The 27,011-nt window shown below is 52.3% G+C and overlaps 1 protein-coding gene across 1 annotated transcript in view; it reads left to right on the top strand.

The window, feature by feature from the left end:
- Positions 1-27,011, top strand: part of LAMA5 (laminin subunit alpha 5) — an 87,415-nt gene that overhangs the window by 49,754 nt on the left and 10,650 nt on the right. Inside the window, exons 13-52 of the mRNA XM_059480558.1 lie at positions 336-473; positions 701-835; positions 1,301-1,435; positions 2,784-2,921; positions 3,061-3,113; positions 3,277-3,376; positions 3,874-3,926; positions 4,333-4,438; positions 5,380-5,479; positions 5,642-5,798; positions 7,407-7,545; positions 10,277-10,419; positions 10,513-10,619; positions 11,303-11,456; positions 11,927-12,087; positions 12,584-12,692; positions 13,236-13,333; positions 13,826-14,027; positions 14,413-14,539; positions 15,118-15,257; positions 16,007-16,122; positions 16,465-16,676; positions 16,781-16,985; positions 17,117-17,261; positions 17,760-17,900; positions 18,253-18,414; positions 18,542-18,643; positions 18,729-18,812; positions 19,446-19,676; positions 20,109-20,222; positions 20,496-20,623; positions 20,812-20,892; positions 21,277-21,491; positions 22,152-22,252; positions 23,217-23,397; positions 24,173-24,316; positions 24,387-24,538; positions 24,638-24,748; positions 25,598-25,709; positions 26,199-26,369. Of these exons, the coding sequence (XP_059336541.1) occupies positions 336-473; positions 701-835; positions 1,301-1,435; positions 2,784-2,921; positions 3,061-3,113; positions 3,277-3,376; positions 3,874-3,926; positions 4,333-4,438; positions 5,380-5,479; positions 5,642-5,798; positions 7,407-7,545; positions 10,277-10,419; positions 10,513-10,619; positions 11,303-11,456; positions 11,927-12,087; positions 12,584-12,692; positions 13,236-13,333; positions 13,826-14,027; positions 14,413-14,539; positions 15,118-15,257; positions 16,007-16,122; positions 16,465-16,676; positions 16,781-16,985; positions 17,117-17,261; positions 17,760-17,900; positions 18,253-18,414; positions 18,542-18,643; positions 18,729-18,812; positions 19,446-19,676; positions 20,109-20,222; positions 20,496-20,623; positions 20,812-20,892; positions 21,277-21,491; positions 22,152-22,252; positions 23,217-23,397; positions 24,173-24,316; positions 24,387-24,538; positions 24,638-24,748; positions 25,598-25,709; positions 26,199-26,369 (5,403 nt within the window). The remainder of the gene's footprint in view (positions 1-335; positions 474-700; positions 836-1,300; positions 1,436-2,783; positions 2,922-3,060; positions 3,114-3,276; positions 3,377-3,873; positions 3,927-4,332; positions 4,439-5,379; positions 5,480-5,641; positions 5,799-7,406; positions 7,546-10,276; positions 10,420-10,512; positions 10,620-11,302; positions 11,457-11,926; positions 12,088-12,583; positions 12,693-13,235; positions 13,334-13,825; positions 14,028-14,412; positions 14,540-15,117; positions 15,258-16,006; positions 16,123-16,464; positions 16,677-16,780; positions 16,986-17,116; positions 17,262-17,759; positions 17,901-18,252; positions 18,415-18,541; positions 18,644-18,728; positions 18,813-19,445; positions 19,677-20,108; positions 20,223-20,495; positions 20,624-20,811; positions 20,893-21,276; positions 21,492-22,151; positions 22,253-23,216; positions 23,398-24,172; positions 24,317-24,386; positions 24,539-24,637; positions 24,749-25,597; positions 25,710-26,198; positions 26,370-27,011) is intronic.

Raw genomic sequence — 27,011 nt, 5'->3', positions numbered from 1 at the left:
CGGGCAGTGTCCCCAGGCTGGCCCTGCTGGCCTTCTCCTTGTTCTCCACCCGCGCTGGGGAGGAGGAATTCCACAGCTCTGCTTCCAAGTGATAAATTCCCATGACTTCTGCACTTCTGCTGTTGTTTTCCACCCAGCCCTGACCCTCCAGCATCCTCCCAAGCTGTGGGGGACTCTGGAGGAATTCACTATGGGCCAGGCATGCTCACTATCAGCTCTGTTCCCCATGCTTTCTCCAGCCACTGCTCCTCTACCCCAGATGCTCTGGTTCCTTTCCTGGGAAGGCTAAAGACAAAAAAACCTGCTGAATTACTGATGGCCTTGTTGCTTTGCAGCCTGCCAGTGCTCTGGCCCTGGTCAGTACGATGGCACCTGTGACAGTGACACGGGGCAGTGTCTGTGCCGGACGGGCTTTGAAGGGCACTCGTGTGACCAGTGTGCTCCAGGCTACTTCAACTATCCTCTGTGCCAGTGTGAGTACCTGTCCCTCATGGGCCTGGGTGGGGACACAGCCAGAATCCTCTGGCAGGGGACTGAAGGGCTGGAAAGTGGTTTTGGAAATTATGTGCCATGGGCAGAGACTGATGGTGTGAACGCTTAGAGCAGCACCTGATGCCTGCCTGAGAACCCCAGGAAAAAGGCATTTTGCCATGAGCTCTGCCCCGTGCTCCCAACTCAGGGGGTGTTCTGTGTGTTGCAGTGTGTGGCTGCAGTGCTGTGGGGACGCTGCCAGGAGGCTGTGACTCTGCTGGGAATTGTTTCTGCAGAGCTGAGTTTGCAGGGCCACGCTGTGAGCAGTGCAGCCCTGGCTACCACTCCTACCCCCACTGCTATGGTAAGCACCTGCACCTTCAGCTCCTGCTGCTCTAAAGAACATAGCTGTTCTTGCAAGACTTTGGTGTTTCTCGGTATCAAATCCATGTGGTTTGCACTGTGAATTTGGCAGGCTTGTTTTGGGGGTCATGGATCATAGCAAAGCCTGGAAGACAAAGCCGTTTTTATCAGTCACACTTCCTCATCACAGCCCTGCTGTGACCTGGTGTCTCAGTTTATGCCCTTTTTGTGTGTGTGTGATTTTAGTGCATTAGCCTACTAAACTGCTGGGGAATACCGAATGGGCTGTAAAGACCCCTCAGTGCATTTTCCTGGTATGGCTATGAAAATACTGCACCATTGGCCAAGGGATTAAGAAATTAATATTTTCTGATGGAAGTGGCTGGTTCCTGGGGGCTGAATGATGGTTCAGAGCAGCAGTGCTTGGTCACAGATCTCAGGGGTGATCAGAGTCCCGCTCTTGCAGCTTGCTCCTGCGATCCCCGGGGTGCAGTGGACAACACCTGCAGCCCAGCGGGGCAGTGCCGATGCCACGGGAACTTTGCAGGGCACACCTGCAGCCAGTGTGCCCTGGGCTTCTATGGATTCCCCAGCTGCACACGTGAGTAACACCTTGCTGCTCTCTGCAAACACTGAGGGGAGGGTGTAGCCACACTGAGGTTGGTCTCTTCTGCCAAGTAACCAGACAAGAGGAGATGGCCTCAAGTTGCACCCTGGGAGGTTTAGGTTGGGTATTAAGAAAAGAAAAAATTCTTGACCAAAACAGTTGTCAAGTATTAGCACAGGCTGCCCAGGGCAGTGGTGGAGTCACCATCATTGGACGATTTAAAAATCATGTAGATGTGGCACTTGAGGACATGGTTTGTTGGTGGGTTTGGAACTGCTGGGGGAACAGTTGGGTGATGATCTGAGAGGTCTTTTCCAACCTTAATGATTCTCTCCTCCCATCCATTTCCCGGGGCACTGCATCACTCCTGGACTATTGCTGCTGGTGCCTGCAGCCCCAAGTCCTCTGAGCAGAGTGTCCCCACCTCCTTCCCTGTCAGCAGCCCCGACTAGAAGCCAGATGTACTCTCATGTCTCCCAGCAAGAATTTACTGCTCATTAAAAAGTAATCTGTGATACAGTTTCCATGAAGCAACAAAAGAGCATCATCACCCTCTTGCACAGTCCTAAATGTGGACTCTGAGCCCTGCCAGCTGGCAGAGCTCTGCTCCCAAATGCTGATGCCGGCAGTATGCCTTTGAAGAGGCTGGAGGCAGAGATGAAATGCTCTCACAGGACTTCAGTAGTCACTTTTTTTTTTGGTCTCACAAAGCCATAGCCAAATTGCAGAGCTGGAGAAGACCCACAGCAAGGAAAGAAAAGAACCACCTGATTTTTATATTTTTTTTTAAGTCTGTGGTTTCCTGAGCAGTCTTTAGCTGTTAGCCAGTGTGGGGGTGTCAGCCTGGAATGTCTCCTTTGGCAGGGGTTTGAGGTGTGCTGGCTGGGCAAGGAAGGCTTGGGCAGCTCCTGGCAGCTTGCTGACCTTTCCTGTGATAGGGCAGTGGGATCTCTGCGCATTCATGGGCAGCAGGTCCTGCAGAAGCTGTGGAACCATTGCCCAGCATCCGCAGGGCAGACCCTGATTGCCAGATGCTGCTCTGGAGTGTTTGGAGTTTTGTAGGGTCTGATATGTCACTGGCAGCTGACTTTTGGGGGATGAGATCACACCCCTTCTTCTCAACCAAAACTCTTCCCTGCCTCTGAAATACACATAAGTGTACGTGAATGGCTGTGATAAACATTGAGACTTCTATTGTTTTTCCTAAAAGATGGGGCGTTTTTTACCGAAAGCAAAGAATGAGAATTTTATTTATAATCCTGATTTTGGTGAAGGTCAGGCAGACAAAGGAGGCAGTTGCTGGGCAGCCCTGAGTGCAGCAGCTCTCTCCCCTCTCTTGCAGCGTGCCAGTGCTCCCGGGAGGGGTCCCTGCACGGCTCCTGTGAGCAGGACACGGGGCAGTGCAGCTGCCGGCCCGGGGTGACGGGGCTGCGCTGTGACAGCTGTGAGCCCGGTGCCTACGGCTTCCCCCACTGCCAAGGTACCCCTTCCCTCATCTCTGCCACAGCCCAGCCTCTTGGGTGTGGTAAACGCATTCAGCATCCCCCAAAAGCTTTGCAGGGGGAGAAATAACCCCAGTTGTAGCACTGTAAATCTGTTCTTCTACCCCTCTTCTCCAGTGGGCTCCTGTAATCCAGCAGGGTTGGAGACTGCAGATCCCTCGCTGGCCCCAGTGAGTATGAAATGAACCTACCACAACCCCTGCAGGTCATTCTGTATGATCTACTTTATCTCCTTTTGGACCAAGTCCTTCCTTAGGCTCAGCCAGAGCAGCAGACCCCACGTTCAACCACTGCAAATTCTCACCTGCTCTTTTCTCCCCCGCCTTTCCCCAGGGCTCCTGTGCATGTCGGGCATACGTGGAAGGCCCAGCTTGTGACAGATGCAAGCCTGGATACTGGAACCTGACTCCAGAGAACCCCTATGGCTGCCTGAGTAAGAAAATGGCAATTGCACAGCCCACAAGTTCCCCTCTGTGGTGCAGGAGCTAAACCCAAGCCAGTGAGCACCATCACTGGAGGACTGGAAGTGATGGCCTTCCTTCCATCTTCACCCAGAAGTGATGTGTCAGAGCTGGTGTCCTCTGGGTGGCCCTCATGTGGAAAGGGGAAAGACTGGAGCCTGGAGCTTTTTGCTTGGGATGAAGCATAGGGCTCATACAATGAGTTACGCCATTCTCAGCCCTCCCTACAGACACTTAATTTTTCATGGCCAAATATGCAGAAAAGGCAAATATCTTGGGTAGCTGTGTCCTCAACAGTAGCTGTCCAAAATGAAACTTGAGCCCTTGTGCAGGGCTACCTTCTGCTTAAGCAGTTCCTGGCTCCACTTACCCCAGCCAGTCCTCTGGTGTGGTGGGTGCTGACCCCATCAGGTTATGTCTCAGGGGCTGATTGACCTTCTGGCTTTCTTGTTCATGTCCCTCTCCTCAGGCTGCAAGTGTGACACCAAGGGCACCATCAGTGGGATCACGGAGTGCCGGCAGGTGGGTTTGTTCTCTGCTTCCAGGCTCCCCTGAGTGTGCTGTGTTGGGAGTGTTCAGCTCTGTCTGTCCCAGCAGCTGCTGGAGAGGCCCCAGCACTGAGCTCTCAGCTCTTGCACCACAATCTGGGCTCGCATGAGAATGTGGGATTAAGACCTGTCATAAATTAGGCACCTAAATATTTCTGTGTCTGTCCCAGGATGCCTGGATTTTTGTTTGCCTGCATTGTTGGGTAATTTAAGTTATCTGGCCCTTATCTGGCCCACCCACGTGCAGGAAGCACTGTGAAGCATGAATCTCAGTCTGCTGCTTCTGCAGTGTCTCAGACCAGAACCCAAATAACTGAGGAACAGCTTAGCCATGACAAGCAACAGGAGGGAATGAGTTTCCATGCCTGCTTCTCTCCCAGGGCGATGGGCAGTGTTTCTGCAAAGCCAACGTGTGTGGGAAGCTCTGTTCAGCCTGCAAGGATGGCTACTTCAACATGGAGAATGCTAATTACTTTGGCTGCCAAGGTGAGCCCCTTCTCTGAGGTGTTTGGTGAGTGAGGGGCCACAAGAACTGACCCCACTGCACAGACTGACTGGTTGGTGACCTTGGAGAAAAGGGGCAAGAGATAACCACCTTCTGTTTTGGGTCATCGTTTTTGGGGTGATGCAGTTAAGCATTTTAAGGATACAGTGGTAGTGCTGGGTTGATGGTTGGAATTGGATGATCTTAAAAGTTACTTCCAACCTTGGTTCTGTGATTCTGTACCACAGCCCAGAGCATGGACTGTGGCTCTGGAGACCTGTGGTTGTGCTTTTCCACTATTGGACAGAGGTCTGTCAGGCTGGGCAGCAAACAGCCAGGTGAGGTACCCCTTTGGGTACCAGAAACTGGTGTGTTTGAACCACTGGTCACATCCTTGCTGCAATGCCCCTTCCTCCTGCTGGGAGAGGGTGGGCACGGATACGTGGGGTTGGCCACTCTCCCCTGTGTCCATGGGAAGAGGAAAAGGAGGAGATCCCACTCTGCACCTTATCCATGGGAAGATGTAAAAGAGGAGATCCCACTCTCTACTTTGTCCATGGGAAGAGTTAAAGGAGGAGATCCCACTCTCCATCGTGTCCATGGGAAGAGGTAAAGGAGGAGATCCCGCTCTCCCCTCTGTCTGTGGGAAGAGGTGAAGGAGGAGGTGGGCTGCTCTGAGCCATCCTATGCAGCACTGGCAGGGCTGCAGCTCGTGGCCACCCTGAGGGTTTGCAGACCTTGTTCCATCATCCGCTGGAAATAGCTCCGCGCTGAGGTGGAAGGAGAGTGTCCATCCAAGCGGGGCCAGGGCCAGATATGAAAACGGATACAATGGAATAAAAATAGTGGCCCCAGGCTGTGGGCCTGCTGGGGATGTGCCTTTGATGAGCGAGCAGGAGCTCGTTAGCACGGCAGGAATGTAAACAGGCGCTTCCTCCCGCAGGCTGCCGGTGCGATGTCGGCGGGGCGCTGGGGCCGTCCTGCGAGGCGCGGAGCGGAGCCTGTCGCTGCCGGCAGGGCACACGGGGTCCCACCTGCACACAGTAAGCTGCACTTGGGCATGCTCTGCCTCCCACGGTGCCCTCTGCCACCACGGGCATGGGGACCTCATCGCCCGGGCTGCTGTCACATCAGCCTGGCGGAGGTGTCCTCTGCCGCTCCCTCCGGTACCCTGCAGGTGATGGTGCTCTCTCTCTGTTCCCCAGACCAGCACGGGATCATTATTTCCCTGACCTTCACCACTTGAAATTCGAGCTGGAGGAAGGCACCACGCCGTCGGGCCGGGCTGTGCGCTTTGGCTACAACCCCTTGGAGTTTGAGGGCTTCAGCTGGCGAGGCTATGCACAGATGTCCTCCATCCAGGTATGCTGCTGGCTGCAGCCCAGCCCAGCTCCCCATGGGAAGGATGTGGCCAGTGGAGTGCTGATGTGCTTTTGGCACACATCTCTGACCCCAAGTGCTCCTGAAACCCCCCAAGTCACAGGATGGCCAACATAAACAGCGCAGTGTATATATAGCCTGTTTGTGCAGATACTTCCTGTAGTGCTGGGGGTGGCATAGACTGATGAGGGGAAAGATCCTAAACTGGGAATCCCATGACATCCTAATCTATTTAGACAAAGGTGGCAGCATGGTGATTACTTACAGGGATGTCTATAAACACTGTCTCTCCGTTTCCTTGTTCCTCCTTCAACTGACTCTGCTCTTTCCTATAACTCTGCATAACCTTTCCTCCCCTTTCCAAAAATAAGTATCTCCTCCTCAGCTCCCGTGTTCAGCTTGGACCTCTTGTTACTCTTCAGCCTTTGCCTTTGCTGTTAGCTGGTTTGCTGTAACAATGGTTTATGCTAACCTGTAGTTGTGTAAGCCCTAGAAGTGAAGCTGTTTCTTCTGTTGACTCTTTTTCTCTCTCCTGGGTGGTTTCTTCTGCATGGCCTCTGCGAAGTGTGTGCACGTTTGGGGATGGAGTACAGGGCAGTGATTCTCTGACAGTCTTGTTCCATGTAAGATGCTCCTTACTCTGGTGCATGTACTTTCAGTTTTCTTGACATTTTTGTGCTTAGGTGAAATCACAAAGGGGCTGTTTCCCACTGAATTTTAGGTAGGAGCTAAGCAACGAACTCCAGTGGGGCTCCCTTGAGAAAATCCCAGCCTTAAAGCTTAAGGATGGAGCTCAAGCTCATAGCTGCAGTGTTGCATTGGTGTTTTAGCTAGAAATGGACCTTGATAGGAGGGCTGGCACGTGGCTTTTGTCTGGCAGGTCTCACCTGTAATTTGTTATCATCAAAACCCTCCCAGTGTGCTCTCCATGGGAAGATGGTGTGTAACTGGAGCTTTGGAGAGCACAGCTCTCAATAGAAGTCTCCCTGGGCAGGAGGTTATTTAAGCCTAGGATCTCTTTGGAATGGGTCAAACTTGAGCATCTCCTTAGCCAGGGCCTTGTCCAAGCAGGAGGAGAGCAGATGTGCTGTGAGTTGTATGGTCCATTTGCCCTGCTGGTCCTTAGCACTGCACATTGCTGAGGATGAGGCACCAGCTCAATTCCCAGCCTGTTCTGTAGGCAGCTGGGCAGAGCCCCATAGATACAAGGGCAGGGTTTGGTACCTGGTGGCTGGTTGCAGCACACTGACAGCAAAAGCAACAACTCCACATAACCTTTCCCGTGTAATTGTGTGTGCCCCAGAACAGGTGAGCCGCCCTGCTGTGCCCCAGCATCCTCCAGGTGTGATCACAGCCTTCCCACCCCCTTCTGCAGGCAGGCTGCTCCCTGGGTGGCTGTCCCCAGGTGTCCCCAGAGCAAGGGACAGTGTCACAAGGTGCCATAAGCAGTAGGGTCCGTGTGCTTGTCTCCTCCTCGCGCTGTGGCATGTTGCTTTGGGAGCAGTGAGGGCTGTGCTTGGGCTGGCAGTGAGGGTGGTGGAGGTAACTGAAGGTGTGCTCTGCTTCTCTCCCCTTTCTCTCTCCCACCAGCCCAAGGTAGTGGTGACTGTCAATGTGACCTCCCCCGACCTCTTCCGCCTCGTCTTCCGCTACGTCAGCCGGGGGCCCGCCAGTGTGCAAGGGAGGGTCTCGGTCCTTGAGGAAGGAAAGTTTAATGTTTGTGCCAACTGTAAGTGCATTTTTCACTTCTGGACTAACTCAGAGCATCCCACACTGCGACACTGCTCCTGTGCCCCTTCTCCTGCCCCCAGGTGTGTCCGTCCCCAGCGTGCCCCTGTCAGGCGTCCGGCCAGAGCCGTGCCTGGCCTGGAAGGGAGGGGGAGCAGAGGCAGGCAGGCAGGCAGGTAGGGCAGGCGGGCCAGGCCCTCCCCAGAGCGGGTGGGCACTCAGGAGCTGCCCCCCCAGTGATGTGTGCCCCGTGTGCTCTTTTGCTTTTTGCAGAATAAGATCAGAGTCACTGTAGACGTGAAGGAGGCAGAGCTCTATCTGTTCCATGTCATCCTGAGGTATATTAATTCAGGAGGGGCCACTGTGTATGGCACAATTACAGCTTATCAGCCACGAAGGAGAGGTAAGGATCCCAGACTGCTCTGCTTCCCTGTGCCATCGCCACCTCCTCCCCATCCCAGGCAGCCTCCTGCATCATCCTTTCCAGAAGACGCTTCCATATGGCTTTACCCATTAGTCCTGCTCTCCCAGCTGAAAGGCTGATTTGAGTTTGCAGCCCCCTTTATTTACCAAAGCTGCAGCAAGGTGGGCCCAGCCCTGGGGCTGCACACTGAGGACTGACACCAGCCAGGCCGGTGGGAGATAAAGCTGTTGTACAATTCCATACAACCTTCCCAACACAGGACGAGATCACCCCAGTGCCCCAGGCAAAGCTGAGCTGACTTTCCACAAGAGCAGAATGGTTCCAGTCTTTGGCAGCTGGATGTGGTTTTATTTGCCAGATGCCTTGACGTGGCAGTCCTGCCTTTCCTGTGTGCTTCTCCCACACCAGACTGCTGGCTTCACACATGGTGTGAGGCTTGGAAGTGCCATGGAATTACACACATTTTACACTGGCATTGCACTCTGGTGCAGTGTCCTCTCATCAAACCATGAGCTGATGGAGAAGAGTCACCAAGAGATGTCTGAACAAGCCTAGAAATCTGGACAGCAAGTTTTCTGGGAAACAATCTGAGCAAGACAACATTGAGAACACACCTGAGGCCATGGTGGGTGGTTGGCTGGCTGATTTTACCCCTTGGGATGCCACAGCCACACTGTCCTGCTGAAACTCTTCCTCCAGGCCACACATCCACAGCACAAGGCTGTCAACACTGACTACCTAATTTATCAATGTGTGAAGTTCTCTCCTCTGTCTTGAGCTGGCATAGGTTCTGCCTTTGATGTGATATGCAAGGTTTAAAATGCCAAAATATTATTTTTCTGCTGCCTTTTTTTTTTCTTTTTGAGAGGAAAAATGGCTTATTTTTTATGTCCAGTCGTATTACAGAGCAAAAGAAAAAGAAGAGCAGGAGCCATGGTCATGTTTTGGGATCCCACCAAAGGTCAGGAAGTATTTAACTTGTCCTGTCCAAGCAGCAGAGCTCATTTGCCTTGAAAAGTGCTTCACTTCTTGTGCAGAAGCAACATGATTTTTTTAGTGCTGAAGGCACGAAGCCAAACTGGTGCCCCAACAACAGGACAGCAGCATCCTTGGGAGATTTCAGGAGTGCTGAGCCACCTCATGTCTGGATGGAAAGGGCTTCATGTGACAAAGAACAAGCAGTGTGGAAAGAAGTTGGAAGATGTGGCTGGCAAAAGGGGAAGCCTTTTCCAAGTATGGGATTTTCAGCCTGGCTTCTTACACTCTGCCTCCAGAAGCCATCTCAGTTGGAGCTGTGTGTTGCCTCAAAGGGATCTGAAACTTCAGTCAATAAATCCACCCCAGTGCCAGTTCAGGGGAATCTCTTCATTCCTTGAATCCTCACCTCTGCTTCCCATCTGGAGAAGTGAGGTCCCAGCCTCAGCTGATGCCAGCCATGTCACAGAGCTGCCACCCATGGAAAGGGGTTATTAACCATCCCAGCAGCAGCACAAGCCCTTGCTTTAGCTTCTGGCCCTGTGTGTTGTGCCTTGATGTCCATGTAGCACAGCAGGACAGTCAGTGTGCCACATTCTCCACTTCCTTCATCACATCCACTCGCCGTGCAGCCATTCCTGGTGAATCCCTCTCACTGTGCTCTTCAAAACCTGCTGGGCAGGCACACAGTCTGCTTCTAGGTGCTGTATGGTGATGGCATCCATTAATGAAGAGGTTGTGGGACTGTCAGATGAGCCAAGGAGCTGCTCAGCAGCAGCAGGATCAGCATTGCACCCATTCTGTTCCGTCAGTTTGAAATAATGTCTGAATCTCGAGTGCAGAGTCTGTGGTTGGCAGGAAGAAAGGCAGGAGCACACCTTGGGGGCCTGAAGGTTTGCCAGAAGACAGGTGTCTTGCCTGTGGAGCTGGGGTCAGAATTTCCCTGAGGAAGAAAATGTATCTGGGCAATTCTTTTTGTCTGTCTCACAATTAACTCTTCACAGATGAGTTCTTTCCTTTTCTAGCTGGCAAAACACTCCTTGGCTTGCAACACTCTGTGCTTTGCAGCCTGGGGATGCAGAGCACACTGAGAGCTCTGGATTTGCATTAAGGATTGCAGTGATTTACATTTATTTCTCCCATTAGGCTGTTGAGCAGATTGAGAGTGGATGTCTCTGTTCCAAGACAGTGTGGGACTGTGGTGCACCGAGAGAGTGGGAACCTGTCACTGCCCACTGCACCACAGAGCTGCTTCCCTGAGCATTCCCTGCCATGTCCAGCCCCAGTTTTCCATTCCAGTCCCTTCACAGCCTCTCATCCCCTCCCGTTCCAGGTACAGAGCAGACCAAGCAGATTGTCTTTGCCCCCAGCACGGAGCCAGCCTTTGTCACTGTGCCCCAGAACAGCTTCGGGGAGCCCTTCGTGCTCAACCCCAGCACCTGGTCCCTGGTTGTGGAAGCACAGGGGGTGCTGCTGGTAAGGCCCTGTGCTCCACCCACTCTGGGGGCTTCAGCAGCCCCCTGGGGACACGTGTGCCAAGCATAACACCTCTCCCATCTCTCCTCCCAGGACTACCTGGTTTTGCTGCCCAGCTCATACTACGAAGCACCAATCCTGCAGCTGAAGGTCACAGAGCCTTGTGTCTACCAGCCAGCCCCTGAACAAGCCACCCAGAAGTAAGGATCTGCACATCTCTGTGCTGTGTGGGGCTTGCTCAGCTCCTCTTGGCCTGGGCTTAAGGAGTATACATAGTCCATACTAAGTGATGCAGTAAAACTGCTCATAGAGCACTTGGCTGTGGCAAATAAGGCTTGTGGAACCTGCACCAGCCCAGAAAGCCAGCCCATAGATCTCCTCATCCATGGCACAGCCAGTCTGTGTTTTGTCATGGACCCTGGAGGGCCAGCTCACCCAGTGACACCACGGCTCCCCTGTCTGCTGGGCTGGGTTCCCAGTGTGTCCTCAGAAACAGCTGCCATGAGTGGGTTTTGCTGGACTATTTACAATGAGCAGTCTGGTAGTGTTTGGAGCATCTCAGTGCTTCTGCTTGCCCAGAACCTCTCTGTCCATGTTGGCAAGAAGGCTGCCTGGGCTCTGGACACTGGTTGTCTCATCCACTGGAGTAGTGATCCCCAGCATAAAGCCCATTGCCAAGGGAGAAGTTTTTTGTTGTTACTGCTCTCCCTGGTCCTGTAATGCCCAGTCCCTTGCTCCCCACTGTCCAGAGCTGCTCCTTGGCCCTCCTGATACACCAAAGCCGTTTGCAAACTTGGCTGGGCTCAGGCTGTGTGGGTGCTCTCAACTTTTAAAACCATGCTGTAACTGTTGTACTTCACCATTTATTTCTGTGTATTTCCAGCTGCCTCTTGTACAAGTACCTGTCTGTGGAGGGCTTCCCTGCTGTGCCAGGGGTGGATGCAGTGTGCAGGATGGACAACAGGCTCCCCAGGCTGTGTCCCACGGAGCAGCTCACCCCCTCCCACCCCCCCATGGCCACCTGCAGTGGCACTGATGTGAGTGCCACTTCTGTTTTGTCCCCTCCGGCCACCCTGTCCCTCCTGTCTGGGGCTTTACTTTTTTAAGCATCCATGCCATGTCCCTCATGTCTTCCCCTCAAAGTTGTGTCTTCCTCCTTGGTTTTTCCCCCTGCTTTTGCAGCATCTCTGAGGTCAGTTTTGGCCTCTTTTGGTCCTTTGCACTGCACCCCATTTCCCCCCAGACCATTTTCTCGTAGTCACTAAATCTCTCATTTTTCTGTGTTTTTTTTTGGATTGTTTTCAATTGCATTTCATTTGATCATATCTTTACCTTCACCAGAAAGGCTTTGCACCCCTGCTGCAGTTCAGGGCCCCCAAACCCAGAGTCTCACCTGTAAATGTTTGCGAGGCTTTGATGAGGTTTGGTGCGTTGTCCTTTGAGCTGCAGAGGAGGCTGGTTTGTAGCGCCCTGCACACCCTCCCTCAGCCCTCCCTCTGTGCTGCAGGTGGAAGTGCAGCTGTCCCTGGCCGTGGCCCAGCCTGGGAAGCACGTGCTGCTGGTGGAATATGCCAACACCAACGCCCTGCAGAGCGTGGCCATCGCCGTCAGCTCGCCGCGCTCGCCAACGCAGCCGGGCACCTTCACCTTCTACCCCTGTGCCTACAGGTAAGGGCACCTCAGGGCAGAAAGGGTCCAGTTCTCTGCCTTGGCAAGGACAACTTCCCCTCCACTTGAAGTTTTTTGGGTTTATAAATAAAGCAAGCTCCAGTGTTGTCCACTAAGCTCTGTCCCGACTCGTTCTAGCTGGACACAGATTTTAGTCCCCATCTCAGCAAAGATGTACCTGCCTCTGCCAGGAGATAATCTTGGGCATCTGTTTGCAGCTGAATTGTTGGTAGGGACCTTGACTTAGGGCATGGCCCCCAGGCAGGTTTATTGGAGACAGGTCAAACCCTGTCTGGCTTCAGATTGCGACCTTTGCGGTAGGAAACAAATGTTTGGGGTGTCCTTGGAAAACTTTGCTCTTGCGAGCAGCCAGAAAAAACATCAAAAGATTTCCAGGGACTTTGTGTAAATCCCCTCAGGACACAGAGCTGACAGGACAAGAAACGGGTCATGACCCTGTGCAAGGCTGATTTCAAAATGTGTGTTTCTCTTACAGTTTCCTTTGTCGAGGGATTGCTGTGGATTCCCAGAGTCGAATGGCAACTTTTGAACTCACCTCAGAGGCCACTGTTCGGTTCACCTCTGATCTGGCTGATTTCTTCCTGGTGAGGCTTCCTCTGAGGGCAGCTCTGTCAACAGGTCACAGGGAGAAAGGCTGGACTGGGACCCAGCCTGCAGGAGGGTTTTCTAGTCCTGTTTGGGTTGGATCTTAGTCTGGGTTTTCTAGTTCTGTTTGGATTGTATCTCTGATTTTAGTCTGGGTTTTCTAGTCCTGTTTGGACTGGATCCTGGATGTTAGTCTATGTCACAACCAATCCAAGTGGGGAGTGCGGTCAGTGCGGTGTTTTGAAGTAGATCATGGGGCTGGGAGTGAGGAGGAGATGAGGAGAAGCAGCTGCTCCTGCAGAGAGAGTTCTGTAGCAGTGGGGCAGTTATTTTATCTTGAAGACATTCCTAGTTTAGCCAAGGGTGGAAGAATCCCATCCGTATGTGGAGCTTCTAAATGCCGTAATGCTTGTGCCAAGGACTAAGCAGAGGTGTGACTGCCATGCACTGGCTGAAGTGGCTGCTGGCTGGTGGGCACAGGGCCAGCTGTGGCTTCAGGGGACAGGCTGTCACATAACCAGGTGTGTCTCTCCCTTGTGCAGCACAAAGTGTACCTGATCCCTGCTGCACAGTTCACCATGGAGCTCATCGAGCCGAAGGTGCACTGCATCAGTGTCCATGGCACCTTCTCATCCAACAGGTGAGGGGCTCAGGTCCCCCTTGGCTTTAGCATCAATGGGACTATTTCCAAAAACATTTGCTTGTCCTGCTTCCCTCAGGCTCAGAGACTTTTTAAAGTTTTTGATGAGGAAATCTCCAGCTGAGGTGAAGCTCCTTGCTTGTGTCCTGTGAGCACAGACTGGGGTCAGGCTGATGGTCCTGTGCCTGAGCCCCGCTTTGCCTCCTGGGGCAGACATCAAGTGTAGTCCCAAACAGGCATTCTGTGCTTGCTCACATACACCTTGCTGTATCCAAATTTTTGACACTGCTTCAGATAAATATTTACAGAGGAATTGGCCTGTGCCAGGCTCCTGTTCTCCCTGGAGAGCCCCTGTCCCAGAGCCCCAGGGGTGCTGGCAGTGAGCTCTCCCTCAGCAGGCACAGGTTATAATCCACCAGGAGTTACAGGGGGTGCTTCCCTCCTCTCTTTCTCTCTGGAGATACTCACATCTGTTCACTCCTTGTTTTCCAGCAGCTCCTGTGTCCCCTCAAGGTTCCTGAAGCTTTCTCAGTCGATCATTCTGGAGGGGGCCCAGGCTCTGCCCATTTCCCCAGAGGTGCCCCTGGCTCAGGCTGTCCATGTGGCTCCATCTGGGGTGCCAGTGGAGCCTGCTCCTCGTCCTCCCACAGCCATGGACCCCTCTGCAGAGCTCATCCTCCTGCAGTCCCCACAGGTAGGGGCACAGGCAAGGCTTGAGCTGGTTTGCTGGTGTGTGACACTGAACCACTGGGGCAGGGAGAAATTTTCCTTACCTGTTGATTAATGCTTTATCAATTAGCATTTTCAGAATTTAATCTGAGCTTTAAACTTCTCCCTGAACCTATAATTCCTGTGGACTCACCAGTCTTGGTTTTATCCAACCTTATTGGTTCTCTGGGATCCCAGGCAGCATTAGAGAGGAGAGTGTGAAGGCACGGGGGGGCTGGATTCACTGAATTCTCAGCACCTGGCAGCTGAGCAATAGGAGCACAAATCTGTGCAATAATTCAGGAACATGCCAGCTGTGTGTGCAGGTGTCACACATGGGTTTCTGTCTGCGTTCTCCCGTGCTGGGGCAGGCTGCAGTGGTGTTCAGCAGCAGGATCCAGAGCCTGGGACGCTACGCCTTCATCCTGCACCTGTACCAGCCCAGCCACCCCAGCTTCCCCGTGGAGGTGCTCATCAATGGAGGGCGCATCTGGCAAGGTGAGACCAGCAGGGACTTGGGGAAATGCTGGGTGCCAGGAGCCCTGGGGGTTTGCCATGCCAGGGGATGACTGTGGGCGCTTTAGGGATTGCAAAGATGAAGGAAGGCTGACTTACCCTTCCAAAGTGGGAGGATGGGATGGGTGTCACAGACATCTTTTATGAAAAATCCTTTCTTTAGGATTTTTTCTCCTGAGAAGCTGAGAGGCCTCAGGAACAAGATGTAAACATTGATTATCTGCTGCTGTGGAATGCAGCAGGTGCATCTGTGATTGGCCCATGTTGGTTGTTTCTAATTAATGGCCAGTCACAGTCAGCTGGCTCAGACTCTGTCTGAGCCACAAACCTTTGTTATCATTCTTTTCTTTTTCTATTCTCAGCCAGCCTTCTGATGAAATCCTCTCTTCTATTCTTTTAGTATAGTTTTAATATAATATATATCATAAAATAATAAATCAGCCTTCTGAAACATGGAGTCAGAGCCTCATCTCTTCCCTCATCCTCAGACCCCTGTGAACACAGTCACAGGATGAGGACTCAGGGGACAGGTGGGACCAACACATTTGTTGTCTTTTCAGGTCAGACCAATGCCAGTTTCTGTCCTCATGGCTACGGGTGTCGGAGCCTGGTGGTTTCTGAGGACCAAACCATCCTGGATGTTACTGACAATGATCTGACTGTGGTGGTTCGAGTGCCAGAGGGCAAGCAGCTGTGGCTGGTGAGCCTCTCTCCAGGAACCTCCCAGAGCAGGCTGGGCAGAGGGCTTTGCATTGGATTTTTGTCACTGTGTGACCTCAGGAATGTTCCCCACCATCACTCATCTCTGAACTACCCAAGAACTTGCAGTCTCCAGCCTTAGTGGAGGAGATTATGCCCTTGGGGGCAGAATTTACAGGGGCAGCTTCTGCATATGACAATGTCCTTCCTTGTCTGGTTCTGATATCAAAGCCAGGCAGAAATTGAAGCTGTTACTTTGCGTACATGGTTTGTCATAATCCAGAATAAGCCTTATTCCTGCTCTAGCAGTATTTTAAACCTGTGTAATATTGTTTGCTCAGGCAGGCCTCATCATGAGAGTAGGTAGCCCTTGTTATTCTCAGGCCACAGGACTAGAAGGTTGACCAAAATTTGGATAAATGGAAAGACAGAATTGTAACCCTGGTGCCTTCATGTGTAGAAATTTCAGATTATAAAGACTGCCTCCCTGCTGAGGCACAGCCAGGGCTGTGCTCTGGGGGTATCTGCCTGGTTTTAGTCCATTGAATTTGTGCTGTTCCTCATGTGGAGCTTTAGGTTAAGTAGACCCTGAGGGACAGACCTCAGTGGAGAGGTGGCTCCTGGCCTTTGGTGTGTTACGTTCTGTCCCAGCAAGGCATGGAAGGTTAAAGGTGCATTTGCACTTTGGAGTCATTTCGGATGGTGCTTGTCTGTCTGATCTGGCTCACCCAGCTCGCCCTTGCTTTGCAGGATTACATCCTGGTGGTGCCTGAGGACAGCTACAGCCCCCAGTACCTGCAGGAGGAACCCCTGGACAAGTCCTATGATTTCATCAGCAGCTGTGGCATCAACAGCTTCTACATCAAGTGAGATGCTTGTCTTTGGGTGCCCAAAGGCTGCACACTCCTCAGGGAGCAGCAGCCCTTCCCTTCTGTGTGGCAGGCAGGGAGTGGTTGAGGTTTTCCTTCTGTTGACCAAATGTGGCTTTTCAGGAGCTCTCAGTGTCACAGGGCTCTCCCTCCCACCAAGCCCCCGTAGCTGCAGGAGATGCTGGATTTGGGGTGGTGGGGAGGCTGTGTGTCCCACTTGCTGGATTTGGGGTGGTGTGGAGGCCGTGGGTCCTATGAAGCCCCCACGGCTGCAGGATTTGGGGTGGTGTGGAGGCTTTGGGGACATGCAGCACTGACCCCTCCTGCCTCCCCCTGCAGCCCCAGCACGTCGTCGAGGTTCTGCCGTGACTCTGCCATCTCCCTGTCCCTCTTCTACAACGATGGGGCACAGCCGTGTGCCTGCCACGAGGCGGGGGCACGGGGCAGCCAGTGCCAGCCCCTCGGGGGACAGTGTCCCTGCAGGCCCAACGTCATCGGCCGCCAGTGCTCCCGCTGTGCCACCGGATACTGGGGCTTCCCCAACTGCAGGCGTGAGTTCCCCCCCTGCCTCCCCTGCTCTCTGCCCGTTCCCCACGCCCGCCCTGCGTTCCTGGCTCTGGCTCACCCAAACCCAGCCTTTTTCTGCCCCGTGCAGCCTGTGACTGCGGGACACGTCTGTGTGATGAGGTGACAGGGCAGTGCATCTGCCCTCCCCACACCCTGAAGCCCGAGTGTGTCGTGTGTGAGCCCCAGACGTTCGGGTGCCACCCCCTGATCGGCTGTGAGGACTGCAACTGCTCCCGGCCCGGCGTGCAGGAGCTGGCAGAGCCAGGCTGCGACGTGCACAGCGGCCAGTGCAGGTGGGGCAGCCTTGTTCTGCCGCTGGGGACATCTGGGCTCCCTGCTAGAGTCCCCTGCTGGGACACCTTGTGCAGAAACGTGCAGAATGGGGAAAGCTCTGAAAGCTCTTGTGGCTCTCGTGTCCCTCCAGGTGCAAGCCCAACATTATCGGGCGGCAGTGTGACCTCTGTGCCCCTGGCTACTACCACTACCCTGAGTGCAGGCGCTGTGACTGCCACCAGGCTGGCACCCAGGCCAGCGTGTGCGACCCGGTCACAGGGCAGTGTCACTGCAAGGTCAGTCCCCAGTGCCTGCATTGGTGCTTTTCTCCTTGACTTGACTCTCCTGCTCTGGCAGAGGCCATGTGTGCCCAGCCTGCCCCATGGGGTGGTGGGTTCAGAGCACCCTGAAAGCTCTTATCTCCTCATCCTTCCTGGCTATGAAGTTTCACTCCTTGGGCTGTCTCTGGGGAAGATGGCCAGTCTGAGTCCAGCCCTGTGTCAGAGCTGGTTGCAGGTGAAGCTGTCAGCCCTATTGGCTCCTGGCTCCATGGCAGCAGAGTAACTCAAAGAGCTTCTGAGCTGCCCTGCTCCAGCCTCTTTGTAGGGCTTGCAAGTGCTTTCTCTAGGTGAATTTAACATTGGTGGTGCTGTTCAAGCAAACCTATTTGGGGAACTGCTTTAACATCTTCCAGCACCACAGCACTTTGCTTTGATTACTCAGACAGCCATCCCTGTCCTCCACTGAGGCCCTGAGAAGAAACTGCTGACACTTGAGCTTTGCTTATCTTTCAGGAAAATGTGGAGGGCCCGAGGTGTGACCAGTGCCGCCTGGGGACATTTTCTTTGGATGCCACCAACCCCAAGGGCTGCACCAAGTGTTTCTGCTTCGGTGCCACCGACCGCTGCCGCAGTGCCGAGAAGCACCGGGCTGAGGTGAGAGGGGCTGGGGCCCCCAGAGCCTGCAGGTCAGGTGTGTCCCATCCACCTGGCTCCCTGCTGCCCTCGGGTCTCTGTGCTGCACTAATCCTGCTGAAGATACCATGAGGAGGGTTGTCTTCGACTCCCTGTGCCCATCTCCGGCTTTCAGCCCCCTTTTCTGGTCTCTGGGGTCTCATGTGCTGGGCGGGGGTGATGATTGGCTTTCCTGTGGCTTCATCAGGATGCATGTGAGGTGTGAGCCTGTTACTGCCCTTTCTGCTGCTCTGGGATCTGCTCTTCTGGAGCATCAACACACAAATACTTTCTGTAACTCCACCAAAAGACCCAGAGTTCTCTTTCCCTCCAGTTTGTCGACATGCACGGGTGGCTCTTGCTGAGCAGCGACCGCCACGAGGTGCCAACAGCTCTGAGCCCACGGGAGCAGCTCGTCACTGCTGACCTCAAAAACCTCCCAGATGCCTACCAGGAGCTCTACTGGGTTGCACCCAGCTCCTACCTTGGGGACCAGGTAAGAGAATGGAGAACACACTGACCTCACCTGCAGGCACTGCTCACACTCTGGTTGAGCACGGTCATCCCTGAGTTGTCTCAGTGCTGTGGGCTTGCAGCAATGATGGGATTTGTGTCTCCCTCAGGTTTCCTCCTATGGAGGGCACCTTCGCTACGAGCTGCACTCCAACCCTCGCAGGGGTGACGTGTTCATTCCCATGGAGTCCCGGCCCGACATGATCCTCAAGGTGCAGCCCAAAAAGTGCCCAGGTGCCCCCTGCTAGTGCAGGAGCAGGGTGAGGTGATGTCTGACACCTTCCTTGCTTTTCCCAGGGAAATCAGATGAGCATCATGTTTCTGGAAGGTGCCTACCCGTCCCCAGGGGAGCCACATCAAGGCCAGCTGCAGCTGGTGGAGGTGAGTTTGCACACACAGGTGAGGTGCTCAGATAATGCAGGAAAGGACAAGAATGTCACAGTCATATTTTCTGAAAAATTCCTTTGCCCAGATTTTCTCCTGGGAAGCTGAGAAGCCTCAGAGAAAAAGAAAAACAAATTCTTAGCTCATTTGCTTCTGTGTTGTGCTCACATGTGAAATGCATTTGGACATTGTTTACTAACAGGCGGTTGTTTCATTGGTTTCATGTGAATTGTTTTGACTTACTGGCCAATCCAAGGTCAAGCTGTGTCAAGGCTCTGGAAAGTCTTATTATTATCTTTTTAGCCTTCTGTGAGAATCCTTTCTGTATTCTTTAGTATAGTTTAGTATAGCATTCTTTTATATACTATAGTATCATCAAATAATAAATTAGCTTTCTAAGAACATGGAGTCAGATTCATCATTCCTTCCCTCATCTGGGGAACCCAGCAAATAGAATACAAGACCTCATGCAGGCAGAGGGACAGGTGCTTGGAGCTCAGCATTTTAGGTGCTGCAGGGCTTTTTCACCCATGCAAAGGGGAAAGATTCCAGCAGCAGGGATGTGGAGGCTGGGCTGCATGTTCAGATGCTTGTGCTTCCTGCCAGTTATGCCAGGTTTTCTCCCCCCAGGGTAACTTCAGGCACACAGAGACTCACAACCCTGTGTCCAGAGAGGAGCTGATGATGGTGCTGGCAAACCTGGAGCAGCTGCAGATCCGGGCACTGTTCTCCCAGCTCTCTTCCTCCGTGTCCCTGCGCCGTGTGGTGCTGGAGATGGCCACAGACACAGCCACGGGCGTCCGTGCCAGCAACGTGGAGCTGTGCCTGTGCCCAGCTAACTACCAGGGGGACTCCTGCCAGGTGAGGGGGAGTGGACAGGCTGTTCCAGTCAGAGAGGTCAGAGTGTCATGTTTTGGGTGGCAGCTGCCTCCAAGCTGGCTCTTGAGGGCTTCAGTTGAAGTGACAGCTTGGCTTGTTCCAAAGGAAGGAACATCACAACACCATTCACTTGTGAGATATGCAAAAGTTTAATCTGCCTTCTTGGAAGGGACATGATGGGGAAATCATTCAGGTGCTGCAGTACCTTGGAATGGATCCTTCTCTCTGGCCAATTCTGTCCTGGTTAAAAGGAACAGGAAGGAACTGCACTGAAAAATCTTCATCTCTGCTTATAATCTTTTCTCCATCAGTACAACCCAGTGGGAATTCTGTCATGGAAAGTAATTTAGTTTCTTTGCTTTTCCCAAAAGTATCAGGCTGTTTTTCAGATCTCTGCCTTTTCTGCCTCCTCAGGAATGTGCTCCAGGTTACTACAGGGACACCAAGGGGCTCTTCCTGGGAAAATGCATCCCCTGCCATTGCAATGGCCACTCAGATCAGTGCCTGCCAGGCTCTGGGATATGCCTTGTAAGTAAACAGTGGAGCAGTGTGCTATTTTGGGGTTAGGAGGTCTGTAGCATGCGATTCAAAACATCTTTACATACTAACTGGGCTGGCAGAACCATGCCTGGGTCAGAGCATTGGCTTCACTGCTTCAGTGGTGACCCTGCTCAGGGTCAGCTTAGGGTGCAGGGCAGCTCTGGGAGAGAGGAAGGACTGAGGCGTCCTAATGGGGAGTTTTTAGTGCATCCACCATTCTTGTTGTCAGTGCTGAGCCCAGGGTTTGCCTTTTCCTTGCAGAACTGCCAGCACAACACAGAAGGAGACCACTGTGAGCGATGCAAAGATGGCTACATGGGCAGCCCCTCTGCCCAGGAGCCCCTGCAGTGTGTTGGGTGCCCGTGCCCTCTTTCAGTTGCCTCCAACAAGTAAGCACCCCAGGATGGGATTGCCTGTTTGACCAGGGCAGGTGTCCCAATACCAGCATTGTCCTTGTCCCCAAACCATGTTCATGGCCTCTTACTTGAGGCCCCAGCATCCCACAATGAGTGACCAGCTCCCCTGGCACCGCATCCAGGAGTAAGTGCTCCTCCCTGTGTCCCCATTCTCATTTCAGTTTTGCTGTTGGCTGTGTCCACAAGGGCTCCAACATGCAGTGCCTCTGCAAGCCAGGCTACGCTGGACCAAACTGTGAGCGGTAAGGGGGTGGCACCCTAACCTAAGGGTGTTTGGGGGGGCTCACTAACCCTGTCCAGCCACTGCTGGGCCAGAGAAGCTTTCTCATTAAGGACTGCAGGAGAAACAGCTGCTTTGTTTTGGCAGCATTTCCTTCAGTCCTTTTAAACCTGCAAATGCCCGACTGCTGAAATTCTGTTACTGTGGGTGTATGGCTTAGGTGTGCTTTGCCTTGACTTGCAGCCTGTGATGCAGGCACCTTTCTGAGGTGTCCTGGGGCAAAACACAGAGTGCTTTGAGATCCCTGAGGGTCGCAGCAGTTACAAGTGCTGGATGCTCACGCCGTTCCAGTTGTGCAACTCCAGGCTGCAGGATCCTCACTGTGTTGTGACTCGCGTTTCCCCAGGTGTGCCCCGGGATACTTCGGCAACCCGCTGGTGATCGGCAGCTCGTGCCAGCCGTGTGACTGCAGCGGGAACACGGATCCCAACATGCTGTTCAGCAGCTGTGACCCGCTGACGGGCGCCTGCTCGGGCTGCATGCACCACACGGCCGGCGCGCGCTGCGAGCTCTGCGCGCCCGGCTACCACGGGGACGCTGTGCTGGCCAAGAACTGCACCCGTGAGTGGGCAGACAGACAGCACGGGGGCAGGGGGAAAGGGGAGAGGGTGCTCGTTCCCAGCACTCATCTCCCTCTGAGGAGCAGCAGCCCAAAAGCAGCGTGCGAAAGGGGTCGTGTGTCGCTGACATGCTTTATGAAAATCCTTTCACTATGATTTTTCTCCTGAGAAGCCTCAGAAAAGAAATGTAAACAATAACTGTCTGATGGCTGTGGAATGTGGTCTGGAGGTGGTTTACCAGCTTTGGCTGGTCTCGTGGGGATTGTTTTTAATTAATGGCCAGTCACAGCCAGCTGTGTCGGACTTGCTGAGTCTGTCACGAGATTTTATTATTCATTCCTTTGTAGCTTTCTGGTGTCTCCTTTCTCTTTCTTTAGTTTAGTTTCAATATATCATTTTCTTTTAATATAATATATATCATAAAATAATCAGCCTTCTGAAACATGGGGTCAAGATTTTCATCTCTTCCCTCATCCTGGGGACTCTCAAACACCACCACAGTCATGGGCATAAGTTGTTGTGAGAAGCAAACCCAAGAGGAGAGAGTTTCTGTCTTAACTTTGATAGATAAGGGGGAAAAGCAGCTTTGCTGTTAGCAGTAAGTGCTGTGAGTGGCTGACAGGCTCTTCAGTGTAATACTGGATGTATTTTTCCCTGGCAGAGTGCAACTGTTCACCTTGTGGGACTGACTCCTGCCATCCACAAACTGGGCAGTGCTTCTGCAAGCCTGGAGTGACGGGCCAGCACTGTGACCGCTGCGAGGTGAGGCTCACCTGGGCCCTGGGGTGGCACCTGTCCTTGCCATGGGGATGGGGACAGCCCTGGTGTGCCATCCCCCAGGCCTGTGAGCCCAGCAGGGCTGGTGCCAGCTGGTGAAGGCTGAATTTGCATGAGTACATGGCAAAAGCCTATTAAAGATCTGGCAGCGAGCAGTGCAGGTAGCATTCCAGTAAAGTGGCATCATTTGTGAAGCTGCAGTAAACCCCATTTTCCTGAGTGCATCCAGCTTGGACAAAGGCAGGTTCACAGGGCAGTGCTGTGGCATGCCTGTGCTCTCACTGCAGCTCCACATCTTTACCATGCTGCTTTGAATTTTGTGGTGGTCAAAACACACCTAGAAAGGAAATGGGGGTCCCCCATCACTTCACCCTGGAGAGAGGCACACTTGCTGACCTGTCAAGTTTAAGAGGTTCATATGACCTGACCTTGTTCGTACAAGTCAAGGAAAGGAGTTCCCTCTAAATCCCACGGCATCAGTAGTCGTTGTATTCCAATAACAAACCAACTAATCCCACACAGTATAAAACTTAACCTTAGTCTTGTGTTTATTTCCTGATGTTTTTCTGTAAATCAACCAGAAATTAAGAATGAGCTTGCCTTTAGATTTCTTAAATAAAAACAGAAATAAACTAAACCAAAATAAATTAAAAACTAACAAAAAATTCTCACCCTCCCCTAAACAAGATAATTAAAAACATATACATATATATATGTACATTACATATATATGTACATTACATATATATATATACATTACATATATATATACATATATATATAAAAACATATACATACATATATATATATTCTAGGTTTAAGCCTAGGTGTATATACACCTAGGCTTACACCTAGAATATGAGGAGGACCTTTATTTTCTCCACGTTGTCCTTTAGATGGAAAAAAACCCCAAAACCCAAGGTTATCCCTATCCTGCTCTTTTCCCTAGGACGGGTACTACGGCTTTGAGGGCTGCTCGGGCTGCCGGAGGTGCGAGTGCGACGTGGGCGCCGTGGGGAGCAGCTGCCACCTGCAGAGCGGGCAGTGCAGCTGCCTGCCCGGGGTCAGTGGCGCCCGCTGCCACCAGTGTGCCCCGGGCTACTGGGGCTTGGGCCGGGGCGGCTGCACAAGTGAGTGAGTGTGTGTGGGAATGTGGTTTTTGGTTAGTGGAGTGACAAAACTGTCTTTTTTTAAAACGGAAAGAAGCTTAGAAGTTTTTCTTGGCAATTAAGTAAAAAAAAGGCATCTCATAGGTGTAAAAGTCTTCACTTTAAATTTAAGGATGGCTAATCAGACAAATGCCAAAAAGTCTTGCTTGGGCAATTTGCTAGAAAAAGAAGAGAGCAAAGAAACGAATTACTTTTGTGAGGTGTTTGTTTTACTAGGAGCAAGAACTTCTTGCACCTAAATCGGTTTTTATCTGTAAGGAGTTTGTTATTTTGCCTTTTTTAAAACCTTTTTGTTTCCAGCACTGCAGCAAAAGCCATTCTGCTAATTTTACGCCTCCAAAGGTCGCTGAGCTGTCTTAAGTGAAAAATAGACCTCCAAAAGATTATAATACCTAGCTCGAAGAAGCTGCTATTACTAGTGTGGGGTCCCAGCCAGGGGCATTGGGACAGGGCTGTGCTGCTGGTCCCGTTGTTGGAGGTAGAAAACAGCTGGCAGCTGTCTGAGGGACACTGCTTTGCACAGGGAACCCCCAGCAGCAGGACACAGCTGGGGTAAAACCTTTCCTTCCCCTGTTTCCAGAGTGGTAAAAGCCCCAAATGATTCTCAGTTTCTCATCCCTGCAGAGTGTGAGTGCAGAGGGGGCTCCTGTGACCCCCGCACAGGGGAGTGCACATGCCCCAGCAGGCTCCAGAGTGGTAAAAGCCCAAAATGATTCTGTGTTTCTCTTCCCTGCAGAGTGTGAGTGCAGAGGGGGCTCCTGTGACCCCCGCACAGGGGAGTGCACGTGTCCCAGTGGGCTCACAGGGAAGCAGTGCGACGTCTGCCTGCGCCAGCACGAGGTCCTGGTGGCCAACGGCCCCGACAGCATCAAGTGTGAAGGTCTGTGTGCCTCTGTCCTGGGGAAGGACAGCCCTGGAGAGGGCCTGTGCTGACTGCTGTGTCCCTGCAGTGTGTGACAGCTGTGTCCTGCTCCTGCTGGAGGACCTGCAGAGCATCGAGATGTCCTTCCCATCCATCCGCGGCCAGCTGGTCACCCTCAACGCCAGCTCCATCGCCTGGGCTCGCCTGCACGGCCTCAACGGCACCATTCTGGCCATTGCTGTATGTGGAAGGCTTCACATCACCTTCTGCCCGTGTTTCCTGGCCTGTTGGCCTGATTTAGCCTCTTTTCATTTTTATTTTTCTTTTTTTTTCCCCTAGAACCAGCTCCGTGAGTACCACAGAGCCCTGAGCAGGACCAGGCAAAGGGCTGATGAGCTGGAGGATGAGAACATGGATCTCACACAGGACCTGAACGCTCTGCAGCACAAAGTAGGGTATTTCTCCATCTTTCTTTGCCAGAGCACAAATCCCCCTTTTATCAAAATGAGGGCTTTGAAGGCTGTGAGGAGCCTAGTTCAGGCAGGTTGGGTCTCCAGCTCGACCAGAACTAAATTGCACTGTTAAGTGGTCAAGCTGGATTACCTGCTTTCCTTCCATGGAGAGCTGTGAAGCATCTCATAATACTGATAGTTTTTCTTAATTTACTGCTTGCTTTTGAGCTGGCTCCAACTTTAGCAGTAAAAATAAATTCAATCAAATATCATTCATAGAAGGGACATATAAGTAAGAAGACAAAACATCCGGGTCCATCATGGATGCAATCTATATTCATCCTAAAACCTAGCAGTCACATCTTCAGAGAATGGATAAACTGAGCAAGATTTGATTTCATTTGATTTGATTCATAAACTGCCTGTTCCTAATGTGAGGGAGAGGGAAAAATCTCTACTTGATGACATATCTCCCCAGACAGCTGCAAAGACAAACTGCCCTGTGTGTACCCAACAGCCAGACTGCAGCCCCCTGTCTCTTGAGCAGGACCCAGGTGTGCCTGGCTTCAGGCTTTGGGGCTTTCCCTGTGTTAAGAGCACAGAGCAGTGCTGAACTCTGTGGTGTTGGGATTGTTCCAGCATCCAGAGCCTGTTGCATTGGAGCTGTATTTAATGCTTGTGCTTCTCTGAAGGTGCTAAATAATCATCCTTCAGTACATTGTGGGACAGGCTCCTTCAAGGACCTCGCATTCCCAGGCTTTTTGTGCCTTTTGGGAGCAACAGTCCCACTGACAAATGACATAAAATACCATCTCATACTTGAACTAAGCCATTGTTTTTGTGGTAGATGACCATGACTCACAGAGAAGCAGTTCGTGTTGAGCAGCACACGAGGGACATGTACCAGAGGGGGGAACAGCTCCTGCTGCACATCCAGAGCATCCACAGGGGCATTGCAGGTATGTCAAGAAGGGTCTTCACTTTGGGGTTTTTCCCTATGTGATATGTCAAGCACTGCAGTGCTCAGAGAAAGCCATGGAGGAACAAAGAAAACAAAAAAATAAAGGAAGATCCTTGCAGAATCCCAGCTTTTACCCTGACCAGCCTTATTGTGATTCTCAGCTAAACATAAGTCTGGAGAAAAAACATATTAAACTTCCACAAATGTTACTAAAATGCATAAAATGGGGGCAGTCTGCACTGCAGCTTCAGGAGAGATTGAGCAGAGCAGAGTGGCTGGATCTTGGACAAGAGGTAGAGCCACAGAAAGATGCTCAGGATGTAACGTGTTACTGGTAGTGGCCAAGGAGGCTGAAACACGGGGCAGTGCTCTGGGTGATCTCAAGCAGTTTGTTGTCCTGAAAGCTGTCAGTGGTTTGTGAGAAGAGCCTCGGGGAGCTGTGAGGCCCTGGTTTGCTCAGTCTGATGGTCTGTGGGTTTCCCTGCAGAGCTGGTGCAGCAGAAGGCCAGGATTGGGGCAGAGAACGCCAGCACCACGTCCGCAGAGGAGTTCCAGCAGAAGCTGGCCGAGGTGGAGAGGATGCTGAGGGAGATGAAGGAGAGGAGCCTGGGAGCCCAGGAGGAGCTGGCAAGGCATGAGCACGAGGAGGCTAAGAAATGTGAGTCCTTGGTGGCACAGGGCTGCCCAGGTCCTGCTGGCTCTGGCTTGGAGCCCACTGCACATCATGGTCATGTTTAGAGTGCTGTTAAGAACCAGGTACCCCCAGCCATTTTTACAGGAGTTACAAAGTCCCCTGTGACACTCCAACAGGATAATTTGTGCTTCCTTTTCCCTTAAGGCAGATTTTAGAGCAGAACTAAGTGGGTAGTTCTGTTTGATGAACAAAAATGACAACACTTAGAACCAGGAATCACCATTATTATGTGATGTGTTCACATCACACGTGGATAGGAGTAATTTACACCATGTTTCTTCCTATTTGCTGTCCCCATAGAGTAACAACAGCAGCCAGCTCCCACAGTAGCTCTGCTGTCCTGAGGGCATCCTTGCAGGAGTGAGCGCAGTGAGCCCAGCCAGGGGTGCTGGCACTGCAGGAAGAGAACACTTCTGATTAACAGGCCTTGGCAAAGCATAACTCAGTAGCTGAAAGCTGGAATTATAAACTGACTATTGTTGGAAATAAGTAATTTTTCACAGTGGAAGTAATCAAGGCCTCAGGTCCATCATCTGGATCTTTTTGGGAATGGCTTGGTGTCTTTGAAAGAGATCCCATCTCTGTGAGGGTTTGTAGACAGTCATG

This window comes from Ammospiza nelsoni, chromosome 12 (assembly GCF_027579445.1).
Source record: "Ammospiza nelsoni isolate bAmmNel1 chromosome 12, bAmmNel1.pri, whole genome shotgun sequence".
Taxonomy (NCBI): Eukaryota; Metazoa; Chordata; class Aves; order Passeriformes; family Passerellidae; genus Ammospiza; species Ammospiza nelsoni.
The sequence above is the reverse complement of the archived record's forward strand: the minus strand, read 5'-3'. Positions and strand labels throughout refer to the sequence as shown.